This window comes from Lethenteron reissneri, chromosome 10, assembly GCF_015708825.2.
Source record: "Lethenteron reissneri isolate LAM-NWPU_2019-01 chromosome 10, ASM1570882v1, whole genome shotgun sequence".
NCBI lineage: Eukaryota > Metazoa > Chordata > Hyperoartia > Petromyzontiformes > Petromyzontidae > Lethenteron > Lethenteron reissneri.
Window position 1 is genome coordinate 11,536,568 of NC_083788.1, and position 14,519 is coordinate 11,551,086.

Below are 14,519 nucleotides of genomic sequence, written 5' to 3' on the forward strand. Positions count from 1 at the left end.
CGTGACGTCATTTATGGACGGCCCTTAAGCGACCTGGCTATATCACAAATGACAGCCCAACGAAGCGGCTTATCAAGTGGAATATTTACTGCAGTCAAGTACTCTAAACGCGCGGTGACGTTGATTCTAAATGTGGAAGGAAAAACCGGAGGACCCGGAGAAAAATCCACGCGGCCACGGGGAGAAAGAGACACGAAAACTCCAAACATACAGCTTGGCGTCAGGGTCTGGATCGAACTCACGACCTCCTGTATACCAGGCGAGGTAGTTAACATCTCCTAGCCACCGTGATGATGATGAGAGACACGCAAACTCCAAATATACAGCAGGCGTCAGGGTCTGAATCGAACCCACGACCTCCTGTATACCAGGCGAGGTAGTGAACATCTCCTAGCCACCGTGGCGTCCACATGTTCGACTAAAATTGAGTTTACGTGCATCTGTTACCTAACTTTTTCTGGTGTGTTTCGTTAACGTCCGTTTGTTAGTTGTGCAATATTCCTTAAGGGTCCTGCTGTACTCGATTTTGCTGCAATATTTATGGGTTTTTAAAATCTTTGTTGCTTTTGTTGTGCTCACGTCTTAAATATCCGGGCAACTGGCTAAACGGGACCACGATCATCCCTTGCCAATTGCACGAACCCTACCATATTAATCACTATCTTGTTTTTGGTTATCGCTTTTTAGAAGCGCCTTCAGTTCAGGCGAATTATTTCAAAAAATACAAAATAATATCCACATCGACTGAGTTCTGATTGAACCGACTTCTCAGGCGCAGTGGAGAGTTGATGGTTTCTAAGCCCTATCGGCCCAAAAATCAATTATGAATCTTCATTTGGCTACACACACAAAAGATATTTGTTCGAATTTGCCATGCCAGGTTTTAGCTTGGTCAGTCATTCACATCTGTGAAGAAAAATCGCTTTGTAGGTCATCGGATTCATCCGGTGTAGATTAAATATTCAGATTCTGAAATGGCAAGTTTCGTAGGACTAGAGAATCATGAATCGTTGCTGTGCCACTGCTCCGAAATGATCGCCTCCCGAATCAATTAAAGTCTAGATAATATCGAGGAATCGATAACTAGAGTAGCGAACCGTTAAATATCAAATATCGAAATTGTAAGAAAATTAACTCCGGATTTCTATAATTCATCGATTCAATAAAGCATTATTGAATCAAGACATCCATTTATTGACATTCGCTAAACAAACTCGACTAATCGATCCTTCCCGTCTAATCGTTAAATCGACCACGGCCCATAATATTCCTATGAATCGATCTCATCCAATGGCACCAATCTTGAGGAATCGCTAACAATACATTCCCACAGGAATCGAGGTATCGCTAAGGACACTAAATTACCCAAATCGATTCTCGTTAGCCCAAATGCAATTTCGACATCGATAGATCCCTAAATCGACATCTCAACCAGAATCGAACCCCCTCCACTCTAGCACAACGGCGAAATCCGCGCGTCGATTCGACATCTACAAATCGCAACTCGATTCCCGCGGCCCTGATCCAACGACGGAATCGACACACGGCTAATCGTTAACTACACGGAATCGATTCTCGTCCATTCTCGGGACGATGGCGGAGAAGACGGAGGGTGAAGGTAGCAACGCGGCCGGCAGCGCCGCCGCCGCCGCCGCCGCTGCTGCGTCGGCTCGGGGCGGCGTTCAGCGCGTGGAGGGGAAACTTCGCGCCAGCGTGGAGCGCGGAGACTACTACGAGGCGCACCAGATGTACCGCACGCTCTTCCACCGGTCAGTTCTCCCTCAGCCCACCCAGCGGCGCCGGGGGGGTTGGTGCTAGGCCCGAGTCGGAGCCTGCGTTGGCCTGGATTGTCTGCGGGGGGATGCGGTCACTGGGCCCGCAGGGATTGAACCCATCCGCCCCCGTTCATTCCACTTCCTCACCCATCTGCCGAGCAAGAACCGCCGCAGTTCGCCAAGAAGTTGACGGGCACGTCGCCACAGCTCGTGTGCCAGGCTAGGTGCGTGCGTATTGATGACACGTAATAAAGTGTCGCAGGCTCGCTTGGCAGGTCACGGGACATTCCCTAGGTGCTATAATAGGTGAATTGTATCAACTTTCTATCAACCTTCTACGTGACTTTACCGAAAGAACCAAGAAGATGTATCAACTGGCTCGCAGAGCGCGCGAGCGCTTTTGTTTTGAGTGTAGTGTGATTCTGATTTAAAGCTTTCGTGACTGCAGGGATTCATATTCTTGGTTCTTTCGGTGTGATTGTTAAAGTCCGCTCTTGACCTGTCCGGGCGTGGCTTTGATTGCGGGTGTTAGGCACCGAGACTGCAGAGGCGAGACGATGAGATTAGAATTGAGATGGAAACGAACCAAATCGGTGGGATGGAACAAACCTTCATTCGCACATATTACAGACGCGCCAGGCGTACTCGTACACACGAGACGGTACAATCGATACGGTGTGCATCAAAAAGTACAAACGCAGCACACGTGTAGATCCGACGACCCGCAGTGCAAACGGAACAGAATAAACGAGACAGACCGTACACGCGGATACGTTATCAACGACGTGTGAAACACGCAATCAAAACGAAAGCGGACATACAAACCTTTAACAGAATAGACGGTCTCGAATCGTAATGTCAACGAGACAAAGACATACGTGACCGACAATACAAACGAGCCGACACATTTGAGAGAGGAGCTTACAAACGAGAAGGTAAAGGAAAAATTATCATATATTTATTCGTGTCGCGACCCTAAATCATTAGTTAATCGAATCGCCTCGTGTAGTAGGAGTTTGATTTTTTTAAACATTTGCAATTCATATTCCCAGTCCTCACTGCTGCACGTCTCAACTTGTTACGTCGTTTATTTGCCATGGCACGGCGTCTCTCTATAGAGTCGGACAGAACCTAAATAAATAAACAGCTCTTATCGTGCCGCTCTTTACCCCTGGGCTTGCTTTGTTCTGGATTGCTCCACGCGAATTCGAAGTCACTGGGGTGGAGGTTTGGGGGACGGAACGAGCGTTCATGCGTTTTCCGCTTGTTGCAGAGGCTCGTGGTTCGAGTCTCGCGGCCGCCCTAATTAATACTTGAGGTATATTAACCATGAACCGCGCCGTTTAGTTCACAGCGGACGGTAAAAGCCGCATGCCGGCAAGGCGGTCCAATTTTAGAAACGTACCTTGTGCGTTACTCAAATGGAAAACGCAGCAATACCGCCTCCTGCTGCAATATCACGAACAGACTATGTCTGTGAAACGTCGCGCCCTTTATGATAGCCTTGGCGCAATAAGAATGGCGCAAATGGCAAAGTAGTTATTTATCATTTTGATTGACTGTGAAAATACCTCAACAGGGGGGTTGGTCGATCCACCGCTGTGTTTTTTATGCAAGGGAGACCTGGGATAGGGTTAATCAGATTGCAGCAAACGCCATGTGAAGGTTTAAAAGCCTGAACATAGGACACACACGCACACGGTCCTTGGCTCTTCAGTTATATCGTTTTTATTACACTTATTTACCCAAAAAAAGTCTCGCAGAGTCTCAAACACTTACTCGTTTCATAAGGGTCCTGTGAAGTTTTTGCAGTCGAGGGCGATGTTATTTTAAGTTTTGTTAAGTAACTTACAGTTACATTTTCATCATTTGGATACAGAATTTCGGCAGTACCAGTGACATGTATTTGTTTAGCTATGGGGGAGAACATACAAACTTCTAACAGGATGGCGTCCGAGTTGGTAATCGAACCCCGAACACCGTCTTGCTGTGAGGCACGAGTGGCTATCACCACGTCACCCTGCCGCCCTCTGCTGCTGCGCGCACAATTGCACATTTGTGAGCATATTCACCAGAATTAGGCTGTAACTACTGCTAATGTAGGCCGTGTTTATGACCTTTATTTGCCCATCATCATCAGCCTTGATCAATTCACTGTCAGAGGAAGGCATTCCCACCCTCTTGCACTGCCACAATCAACTGCTTCTCGACAAGATTTGATTCGTTCGCTCCATCTCTGCGGAGAGCATACTTTTAGGCACGTTCTGTCATTTGGCTGTCGTTCCGTCACCAGTCTCATTTGTCGGTCAATCTCTTTTCTAACGGCATGTCCTGCTCAAGCCCAGCCAATACGATGTCTCTAATTTTCCTGATCCTTGGCCTCCTCTTCCTAGCTTTCTGTCTCTCGGTGTAATTCCAAGCATGCAGCTATCTTTCCCGATGTTTCAGCTATTCCATTCTCTTTGTCAGTGCATTCGATACAGGCAGCAACCTCTTTAACACTGACAAAACAGGTACTGTGATTACCGTGAATTATTTATGACGTACACCTTGGCCGCTTGCACACTCTGTGACCCAGTGTGTGCGGTTTACCCGTTGTTCGGCTGATGTTTGTGTTGAGTGAGTGCGTGCGTGGCAAGCCGTACGTGGGGTTTTGTTGATGTAATTTGAGCTGGTCACTCTCACACTAACATTGAGCAGTCCATGGCTTGTGTCATCGCTGCTTAGACCACCTTGGCGCTGTCTATATGTCTGTCTGTAATGCACGTGGTGCGGCAGTAGGGTTGCCACGAAATGATGTTCACGGAAGTATACGATATACAATTTTTAAATCCTTTATATTAAGTTCGCTTGCTTGCTTGCTTGCGTGCTTGCTTGCTTGCTTACGACCGTGCAAATCTTTTGGTCGTTTTTAACCCACTTCCCGTGATCCAATCGAGCTGACGTTTTCCACACAGACTCGTTGTGCGTGACAATTAATTTTCGTGAAAAAATGTCCTAAATTTTACACTGTTGGGGAATTTTTTTAAAATATTTAATTACCAATTGCTTAATGCTGGCAGACAATCATCTGACCCATAGGTGGCAGCCATCTCAAGCCAGAGGACGAGAGGACTCTAGCCGCCACGCATATAAAGGATTTACAGTAAAAAACTTTGTTTTTACGGGTTAATTTTTTACAATATGACACTTACCGTTTCGGTGGATTATAAAACACGCTTTTCCCAATTATTATAAAGAAAAGTTGGGAATTTATCTTAATCCGGAGTATATCTATACAGTGATATAACTTTATTGACTAGATTTATATAACTTTATTGACAAACGGAACAAGTTGGAGGTCCGTCTATTTTCTGGAGCGTATTATAATCCATAGAATATGATTTAGTGATATCACTTTCCCTTATAACTTTGGCATTGGATTTTTATCGTAAAATGTTTCAGATTTTTTGTACTTCCAGTATGAGTAAAGATGACTCAAAAGTTCAACTGCAGTTTACTCATCATAAACCATGAATACATATTACAATAATTGTTACTTTACAATAAATAATGTGCTGCATAGCTCTTTTTCAGAAGCGACCAGGCCGCAAATGATCGCTCAACGTAGTGGCTCATAATGTGGAAATTGATAGCAGTCAAATAAACTCCAAACGCATGTTTTTCTAAATGTGGAGGAAAAAACCGGACGACCCTGAGAAAAATCTACACGACCACGGGGAGAACATGCAAACTTCAAATATACAGCCGTCAGAGTTGAGCTCAAACCCACGACCTCCTGTATACCTGGCGAAGGAGTTAACATCTTGCCATTGTGCTCTTCTTTGCCCCCCCCCCCCCGACCTTTCCTCCACCCATGCCACAGGTACACGACGCAGAATCGTCACAGCGAGGTGGTGGAGCTCATGTTCTCCGGGGCTCTGCTCTTCTTCAAACACAACCAGGTGAGGCTCGCTGCCCCAGCTCGCGATGATGGTCATGATGATAACGATGGAGTTTCGCGGTTTTGATGTGTGAGCATTTGGAAATGTTAGCGGTCAACATGTGCGTGGGAGGTTAGACACGACCAAACCGCTCCTCCCAAACCGTTTTCCACAAACAGTTTCACCAACCGCTCCCCTAAATGGTTCCCATAATCTCCTCCCCTACACCACTCCACAAAACGGCTCCACCAAACTGCTCCACCGAATCGCTCCCTTGGAACCGCTCCACCAAATTCTCACCCCCTTCAAACCGCTGCACCAAGCAGCTCTGCCAAACCGCTCTCCCTCACCCTCTTAACTGATTATACACATTGTGTACACATTTTAAATGTGGGCTAATTCGTCAACATTTAACAAGACCAAAACACACGAAACGGGCAAAATGGGACAACATAACAAGATGCCACAAACGAGATAAAGAAAGAAGTGTGACCCTTGGGTTGAATCGAGACTCTGAATTGTTGAAATTATTAAACCGCAGGGGGATTGTGAATCGTGACTTGACTACAATTCTCTTCTGCATGACGCTGTGCGTCAGAGGTCGCAACCGGGTACCCGGTACCCGATACCCGTACCCTACCCGATACCCGGCTACCCGTACCCGGCTGGGTACCGGTAGCCGTTTGCGACCCTGGTGCGGCCGGGTACGGGTAGGCCGTGAGTCACTGGTGAGTAACCGTTTGTCACTCATTTCGGGTAGGGTACGGGTACGGGTAGGGAACGGGTACGTTTTATGGGTACCCGTACCCGGCCGGGTACGGGTACCCATTTGCGACCCTGGTGCGGCCGGGTACGGATGCGGGTAAGGAATCAAAACCCATTTGCGACCTCTGCTGTGCGTGACGCCCGCCTGCTGTGTGACGCTGTGATACTCGGCAGCTGTGTGTGAAGCTCGCCGGCTGTGTGTGAGACTGTGACGCTCCCCTCCCGTGTGCAAACAAATGGAACAAAAATAAATAAAAATCTCCGGAACAGACCGTACAACGTATGACGACGCAGTGCCCGTCCAAAAATACGAAGGCGACATCGCAGCGATGCACCACTCCGCCGCTCCCGATGCGGTTATCTGGCCTTGACCACCTGAATGTGAAATTGTAAGTTGTTGCTCTGCATCTACATCAGCCGTACGAAAGGAGAAGACTACGCGTGACGCCGTGTGGCACTCCCCTGCTGCTACTGTTGTGTGTGTGTGACGCTTCTTGCCGTGTCTCTGCCGCCGCCGCAGCAAAACAGCGCTGCGGACCTCTCCATGCTGGTGCTCGAGTCGCTGGAGAAATCCTCCGCTACGGTCACCGAGGAGCTGCTCGGTGCGTACGCCACCCGGCTCCACCGCAGTCAGCCAGGCTCAATGACACTTCGCCCAGCTCGCGTGTGGTATACACGTTGCATGGTACATAGGCCAAGTGGCAGGAAGGAAGGTCGAGCGGCACGTAGACCTCGTGGCGTGTGGGCCGAGGGGTTTGTAGACCAAGTGGAGAGCGTAGGACGAGTGGCAGATAGGCGTAACAGTGCACTGTTTGAAAGGCGTATAGATTGGACGCTGATCACAATGACAGTTGTATCTTGAGTATCTAGACACCATGTTTCAGGCCACCTATCGGATTGTAAAGTGCACCGCCAACTTTTGCTTCGAAACATTTTGAGGGGAAATAAGTGATATACATTTTGTTTTTTTTAAACACGCTTTAATGAAATGTACCCTACTAGTAATGGAAGAACTCCACGACTCCAGGAAGTGGCCCCGAAGCTTGCCATAATGTAAGGGACCGTGGTGATTTACAGCCAACGTCAGTTGAGCGTGGACAATTAGACTCAAGCCGAAACATATAAAAAAGATTGTTATAAAATATTTTTTTTATTTTTTCTGATAGAATTTAGTATTGTCATCAGTATGACCATAAGTATACCAAGTTTGCAGTCTATACCACATTGGGAAGTGGGGTTAAAATTGAGTTACAAGATTTGGGGATGCAGCAACAAAAACAGACAGAGTGAGTTTAGAAAGCGTGTAAAAAAAGAGCGCATCTTGCTTTCTGGATAACTACGGTGACGATTACACGCTTAGTTGTTGTTGACGGTGTCTTGGCGCTGCACTGTCAGAGCGGCTGTCGCGCCTCTTCTCGCTCATGGACCCCAACTCCCCCGAGCGGACCAACTTCGCGGCGCGCGCGGTCAAGTGGTCACGCGACGGCACAGCGCGGCGCGGGCACCCCGAGCTCCACCGCCTACTGGCGCTCACCCTGTGGAAAGGTGAGCAGCGAGGGTCGGCGGGCGAGCCAGGGCGTGTGGTGAGGGAGGCGGTGATGAGTGCGGAGGTTGTGGTTTGGCCAAGGCGGGGGGAAATGGTGTACGTATGTATGTTGGAGCTTCTTTCGCACCGTACGTAGCCAACCGTGCTAATCGGAGGTGCGGGGGAAGGTGGCGATTGTGGAGGTTGTGAATTGTAAATTAGTTGGTTGAGGAGGTGGTGAGTGAGGAGGTTGTGGTGTGGGGGAAGAAGTGATGAGTGGGGAGCGTGGTGCGTGCGTTGAGAGGGTAGCGATTGGGGAGGGAGGGAGTGAGTGAAATATGGGTGAGTTGATGGGGTGGTGAGTTGGGACGGCGCTGATCTCGATGAGGTGGTGAGGTGTGGTGATGGTGGTGAGTTCCGAGGTTGTGAGATAGAGTTGTGGAGTTGGGGGGGAGGCTGGTGAGTGAGGCAGCGGTGACAGCTCAGAGCTCATTGCGTACGATCAATATAATCCCAAAGGGTTCACTGGGTAACTAGCAGCTTTGGAAGGTTTCACATCCTGGTTGAAGTGGCAGTAACGTGGGTGGTGATTGCGGTGGCTGGTTGAGCTGGTAGTGATGTGCGTGATCGGGTTGGCCATTTGAGGTGATAGTGATTGTGGGTGGTGATCGAGGTGGTAGTGATGTGTGTGAGCGGGGGTACCTGGTTCAAGTGGCAGTGACGCGGGTGGTCGTGTTAACACTCGAAGCGTCGTTGGTGTGCGACGAACGCCGTGTGCAGAGCAGAACTACGGCGAGTCGCGCTACCACTTCCTGCACGCGTCGGACGGGGAGAGCTGTGCGCTCATGCTGGTGGAGCACGCGACGACGCAATCCTTCCCCGGCGAGGCCGACCTCTTTGTGGCGCAGGCCGTGCTACAGTGAGTCGTCGCTCGCTTACTCAGTCGCTCACTCACTTGCTTGTTGATTTTCTTGCACACTTACTCGTTCACTCGAATTTACTCGTAGGTTTACTTGCTCACGCGTACGTTTGCAAGCTCGGCCACTCGCTCGTTTACTCAAAACACTCTCATCTACTCGTTCATTCTTTTACGCAATATTTTGTTCACTCAGTCACTCGCGGAGTAACTTAACTTTTTCAGTCACCCGTTTATTCACTTAATAAAAAAACTCACTCACTGAATCGCTCGCTCACTTATCCATACACTCAATAATTTGCTCGCTCGCTTCCACTCACTCAAAGTCGAGCACTTGCGCACACGTACGTATGTACGTTAAACTTCTTTCGCACCGTACGCAGCCAGCCGCACTAATCGGAGGTGCGGGGGAAGGACACAAAACTAAAACACAAGCAGTTCTAAAGGAATGAGGAAACCGATACGCCGCGTGCGATGTCGTGTCGCCCCGCAGGTTCCTGTGCTTGAAGGACAAGAGCACGGCCACGATCGTGTTCGTGACGTACACGCAGAAGCACCCCCTCATCGACGGAGGGCCGCCCTTCTCCCTGCCGCTCCTCAACTTCATCTGGTTCCTGCTGCTCGCCATCGAGGGGTGAGTGTGGCGCGCCAGGGGTTGTCCCGTGGCCGTCGCGTCGTGAAACCCCCGCGCCTCGCACATTCACGCATCCTCGTGACGCGCCGACTCGCTAATCGCAAATGTGCGCGCTGTGCGCGAGCAGGGGAAAGCTGACCGTGTTCACGGTGCTCTGTGAAGTCTACCAGATGTCCATCAAGAGAGATCCCGTCTACTTGGAGGTGAGGCTACTTTCCCGTCTGGGGCCAGGTTCGCTCGACGGTGAAAACGGCTGCGACGCGTCGTCTCGGCGATCTGCACCGTTGTTAGCCGTCGGGATGTCGGCGCTCGGAATGCAGCGATTCGTTGATTAAAATTTGTTCCATGTGGTGGCTGGGTTGGGTCAGGGGTCAGAGCACCAAGCTGCCACTGCTGAGATCCCGGGATCAAAAAAAGGATTCATCCATCCGAGTTCTCAAGTTTGATTGATTTGATGGTCTCAGCTCTTTATCCGGTGTCTGCATAAAAAACCCCATCACACACAATGACGCGGTTGTGTTTGACCAATGAAGACAAAATTTTGTTTAAAACTGAAGAGATGTGTGCAAAGGCCACAACCTTCGGTAGTCATGTGACGGCTGTCTGATTTGATTGGTTCTCAGACGATTGGTTCTCAGCCTTCTCAGACGCCCACTACAGAAATCAGATTTTTACAGGTTGTTTCTTGTACGTGTGCTGCCCCATTATCAATCCACTGCTGGATGAGGGCCTCCCCACACTGTGCATGTTGTGGGATTTGTTTTACCAAGCATCACCATGCTGGTCAGCGCATTGCCACACATCCACGTTCGGCAACAGATTATACCACACTGCCCTCTGCTGCCCACACTATAGCACCGCAGCCATCTACTGCTACCATTAGTCATGGTGGTTTCCCATAGAAGTATTAATCAGGCTCAAATCCTCCTTATTTAGAGTCTGAGATCTGACAAGATCGGGTGCATTCCGGCCGTTTTGGTCGTAGGCGTAAACAATAAAAAAAAGCACAGCTCCCGAAATAAACCTCTCCCGAACGTCGTTGACGGGCGCGGGAGGCACACGCGCCGACTCGCACGGTTGGCTACGTACGGTGCGAAAGAAGTTCAACATACCTACGTACATTTAGTAGAAAATTGTGTGGCAGTCGTTGCGCGGCGATGATTGCCCTGCACCTGGTTTTGCGCAGCGTGCCCTTGACTCCTGCCCCTCGTCTCGCACCGCAGTACCTGGACAGGATCGGGCAGCTGTTCTTCGGAGTGCCGCCCAAGCAGACGTCATCCTACGGAGGAATGATCGGTGAGCTCGGCACCGTCGTCACCCGCGTGCCCTCCACAGCGGCGTTGAATGGGGCAGAAAATAACTTTGCGGTCGAATGTGTATCGTGTGTGTGTGTCCCATATGTGTTGTGTGGTTTTTCTCCAAATCACTGTTTGGCTCTAGATTTTAAGCTTTCGTGACTGCAAGGATTCATATTCTTAGGTTTTTTCGGTAAAGTCACGTAGGTAAAAAATAATAAAAGTAAAATAAAATAAAAATCACGACGTTTCGGAGGCAACACAAGCTTGAAGATGGAAGCTTGTGTTGCCTCCGAAAAGTCGTGATTTTTTTTTACTTTTATTAATTTTAATTTTTTACCTACATGACTTTACCGAAAAAACCTAAGAATAAGATCACTGTTTGGCGCCGTGGTAGTGATGTTAACTAGCTCGCCTGGTATACGAGAGGGCATGGGTTTGATCCCGACCCTGACACCTGTATATTTGGAGTTTGTGTGGTCTTCCCATGGTCGCGTGCAGTTTTCTCTGGTTCCTCCGGTTTTTTTCATCCACATTTAGAAATATACGTTTAGAATATTTGATTGCTATAAATTTCCACATGGCAAGCCGCCTCATTGAGCTATCATTTGTGGCCCAGGTCGCTTCTAAACAAGAGCTCTATAGCTCGGTGGGCCTTGCCGGGTAAAATAAAAAAAAGTTTATTTTAGTTTAGAATGAGTTGGATCTATATTGTGCAAGTGGAGCAATTCCCCTGGACTGTCACTGGGAAGCCGCTGCCATCGTCCAGTCGCTTGGAATAACGCGACCGTCTTCCCACACCGTTGCACGCAGGAAACCTGCTCAGCAGCCTCATGGGCAGCGACGAGGAGGGTACGGAGGCCGAGCCGGACGGCCTCTCCATCGAGCTCGACTGATGGGGGGGCCCCGGCAGCCACGACACGTGGGCCGCGAATCCAGCCACGGAGGCGGCACGAACCGAGGTGATGGCGGTGGCGGCGGGGGAGTGAGGGGGGAGCAACGTGGCGGCAACGGCGCAACGCAGATGAAAAACTAAACCAAATAAAGCGGAACGTGGCGACGCACGGCGGTGGCACACCAGCGACGGGGCGATGATGAGAAAGGCGACGCGTACGACCCAGGACGAACGCGGTGGCGGCTGGGGGGCGAGGAGAGCGATGGGCGAACCTCAAAACGAGATAAGAGACGCTGCATTGTCACAGACGTCGCGGCCTGCCTGGGAGGAGGAAGCGTGCTACAGCGGCCTCCCTCTCCTCTTTCTCCTCCTCCTCCGCAGCACCAGTCCTGCTCGCTGCTGGAAACGGCACCATCGTGGGCGAAGTTCCGTGGATGGCGCTTGCCCGCACGTTCGTTACCGTTTGCTTGCCGATGGTGGCCCACGCATCCTGCTATTTTATTTGAGGTGAAATTTGTCGCCATCCCCTGCTGCTGCCGGACGCTGGGCAATGTGGCACATGGGCTTTTTTTTTTGGCGATGTCATTTCACGGCAAAGGGGGAGAAACGGCGGTGAAATAAAATGGAGGAGAGAAGAGGAGAGCGTAGCTGCATTGAGGGATGTTGCACTCGGCTTGGGTCTCTGTGCGTCGGACACAGCGGAGGACCGTGACGGTGTTGGTGGAGCGGCGACTGCCTCCACTGAAATGTTATGCTGTATCACCCCCCCCCCCACTTCCTCCACCAGCGACACTACGACCTCCACCAGAAACCCATCACTCGCACCTCGGTCAGCCACCTCCATCCGCATCACTACCACCTACCACGAGATGCCTGTCATTATCGCCTCCAGACATCCCACCATTTCGCCACCCATTTTAAACGGAGCGACGTCTCCCTTGTCGGCGACAGAGCGCACTTTCGATTTGACGCAGCCCTGTTAGGGCCCCTCACAATTGCCTATTCCTCCGCACGATGGCTTGGTGCGCGCTTGTTTAGCGAGGAGAAACCCCCTCTCATTTTGTCTCGCCAAAGTTCTCTGTTAAAAATAGCATTGCTGTTATATATATTTTTTTGAGGTGGTGGGGATGGGTGCAGTGAGAAAGTGGGTGGTGTTTATTTTCTCTGATCAAAACTGTGAGGATGAAAGTTTTGCTGGTTGACGAGAGATCCAGTCCTCATTCATGGCAGGCCCTCTCTCTTGCAGGCTCCAATTCCCATAGGTGTAACAGCAGCACTCGATGCTAAATGAGCGTCGCTTGCTAAGCGAGGGCTGGGAAACGGGGAAACGTGTAAAATTTACGAACCCTGGCCCACCGACGGGAGCTGAGAAACACTTTTGCCACCAGCAGCACTTGCCGCTCTTGTAGTCGTAATGTAAAGATGAGAATCGGCGTTAAGCCGTTTGGATGGTGCGCGTAAAGCGTCGATCATCTACGATTCGCGTGTGTTCTATGCGATTTGTTCTTGGAAAATTCTGCAGCTTCTAAAAGATTCTACACACACCACGAAGGCACAAACTAAAAAAAAACCAAGAAATTGTGTTCTTCAAATTTCGACCCTGGATCATGACAACTCGAATTTTGAATGCTGTGAATGGTGACATCTATCTGGTGGGGCTGAGATAGGGGTCCTGCATACTTTTATCAGCATGTCCCTAAGTGATGGATATTGCCAGAGTGTTTTAGAATGCCTGTGTAGCTCATAGTTTGCAAGAGCATTTTTATTAATTACTTTCTCCAATTCGTTTTCCTCGGAAATTTAGGGGGCGTGTTTGACGAGGGAATCGATGCAGGTTTGACGAAAGGAACGGCGTGATAAACTTACGATTACTAGGCAATTGTAACGGCGAAAAGTCGGAAAAAACTATCGAAAATGTAACGACAAATGGATGGCATTGGTTTCCCAATATTTATTTAAAATCGCCAACTTTGTTAAGTGCGCACTGCCTTAGAATGGATGCCTATCAGTCGTGGGGGTGGTTTTTACCATACTTCATGTTGTCCACTGCAGGTTGGCGAAGGGAAAAGGCCCAAGACCGGGAATCAAACGATTTTAGCCGCTGGATTCGGAGTGCAGTGCGTACATCGCCACGACACCGCTCCATCCCTTCGTTACAGCCGGCTGTCTTAATTTGGGCCCACGTCGGCTACCGCTCTTCGATAACTCACCATTTCAAAACCGAGATTTAATCGATGGTTACGAAGAGTTTGTTAGATCCAGTGGTGTTTGGTAAAAAAAAAAAACAGCCAGCCTGTTCACGTTTGCAAATTCCTAATAATCGTAATGGGCCACGTGTTCGTCCATGTGTGTTAGAACCTGCACTTGCCGCAAATGGCACGGCTCCTTTCTGTAATGTGTGTGGTGCGACTGAGATAAAGACTCGGTAAGGATTAAAATATGAAGAGTCTGTGGTAATGACATTAAAAAGAAAATTAAAAACCCTTTTCATGTTTATGCGAGTCCCCGCATGCTTTGAGAGAGTGGTTTGTTTGCTGTTGTTTGATGCTCAAGCGAGTTTCTGTTTTGAGGAAAAAAAAAATTACGTGACGGCATTGCGCATCGCCACGCTTGTCACTTGAAGTCAAATCTTCGCATTAATCTGCACAACAAATTTGCATCCTAAACTTTTTATCTGGGCCCAGCTAGGTGTATGCTCCTTGTCGGGATGCAATCCCAATGCGGTGTGTTCTCTCAGATTCGTAAATATGGCTGATTTATTTTTCCCACTTTAAATCCCTGCTGTGCGTTG

At 49.4% G+C, this 14,519-nt stretch overlaps 1 protein-coding gene across 1 annotated transcript; it reads left to right on the plus strand.

Annotated features, from left to right (window-relative positions):
• The first annotated feature begins 1,572 nt into the window (after positions 1-1,572).
• On the plus strand, positions 1,573-14,222 carry GET4 (guided entry of tail-anchored proteins factor 4). Its single transcript, XM_061549000.1, has 9 exons — positions 1,573-1,769; positions 5,641-5,719; positions 6,984-7,065; positions 7,859-8,008; positions 8,769-8,907; positions 9,398-9,538; positions 9,666-9,741; positions 10,762-10,834; positions 11,647-14,222. Exons 1-9 carry the CDS (start codon positions 1,594-1,596, stop codon positions 11,727-11,729), a joined length of 999 nt encoding a protein of 332 aa, XP_061404984.1. The 5' UTR covers positions 1,573-1,593; the 3' UTR covers positions 11,730-14,222.
• Positions 14,223-14,519: the final 297 nt, after the last annotated feature.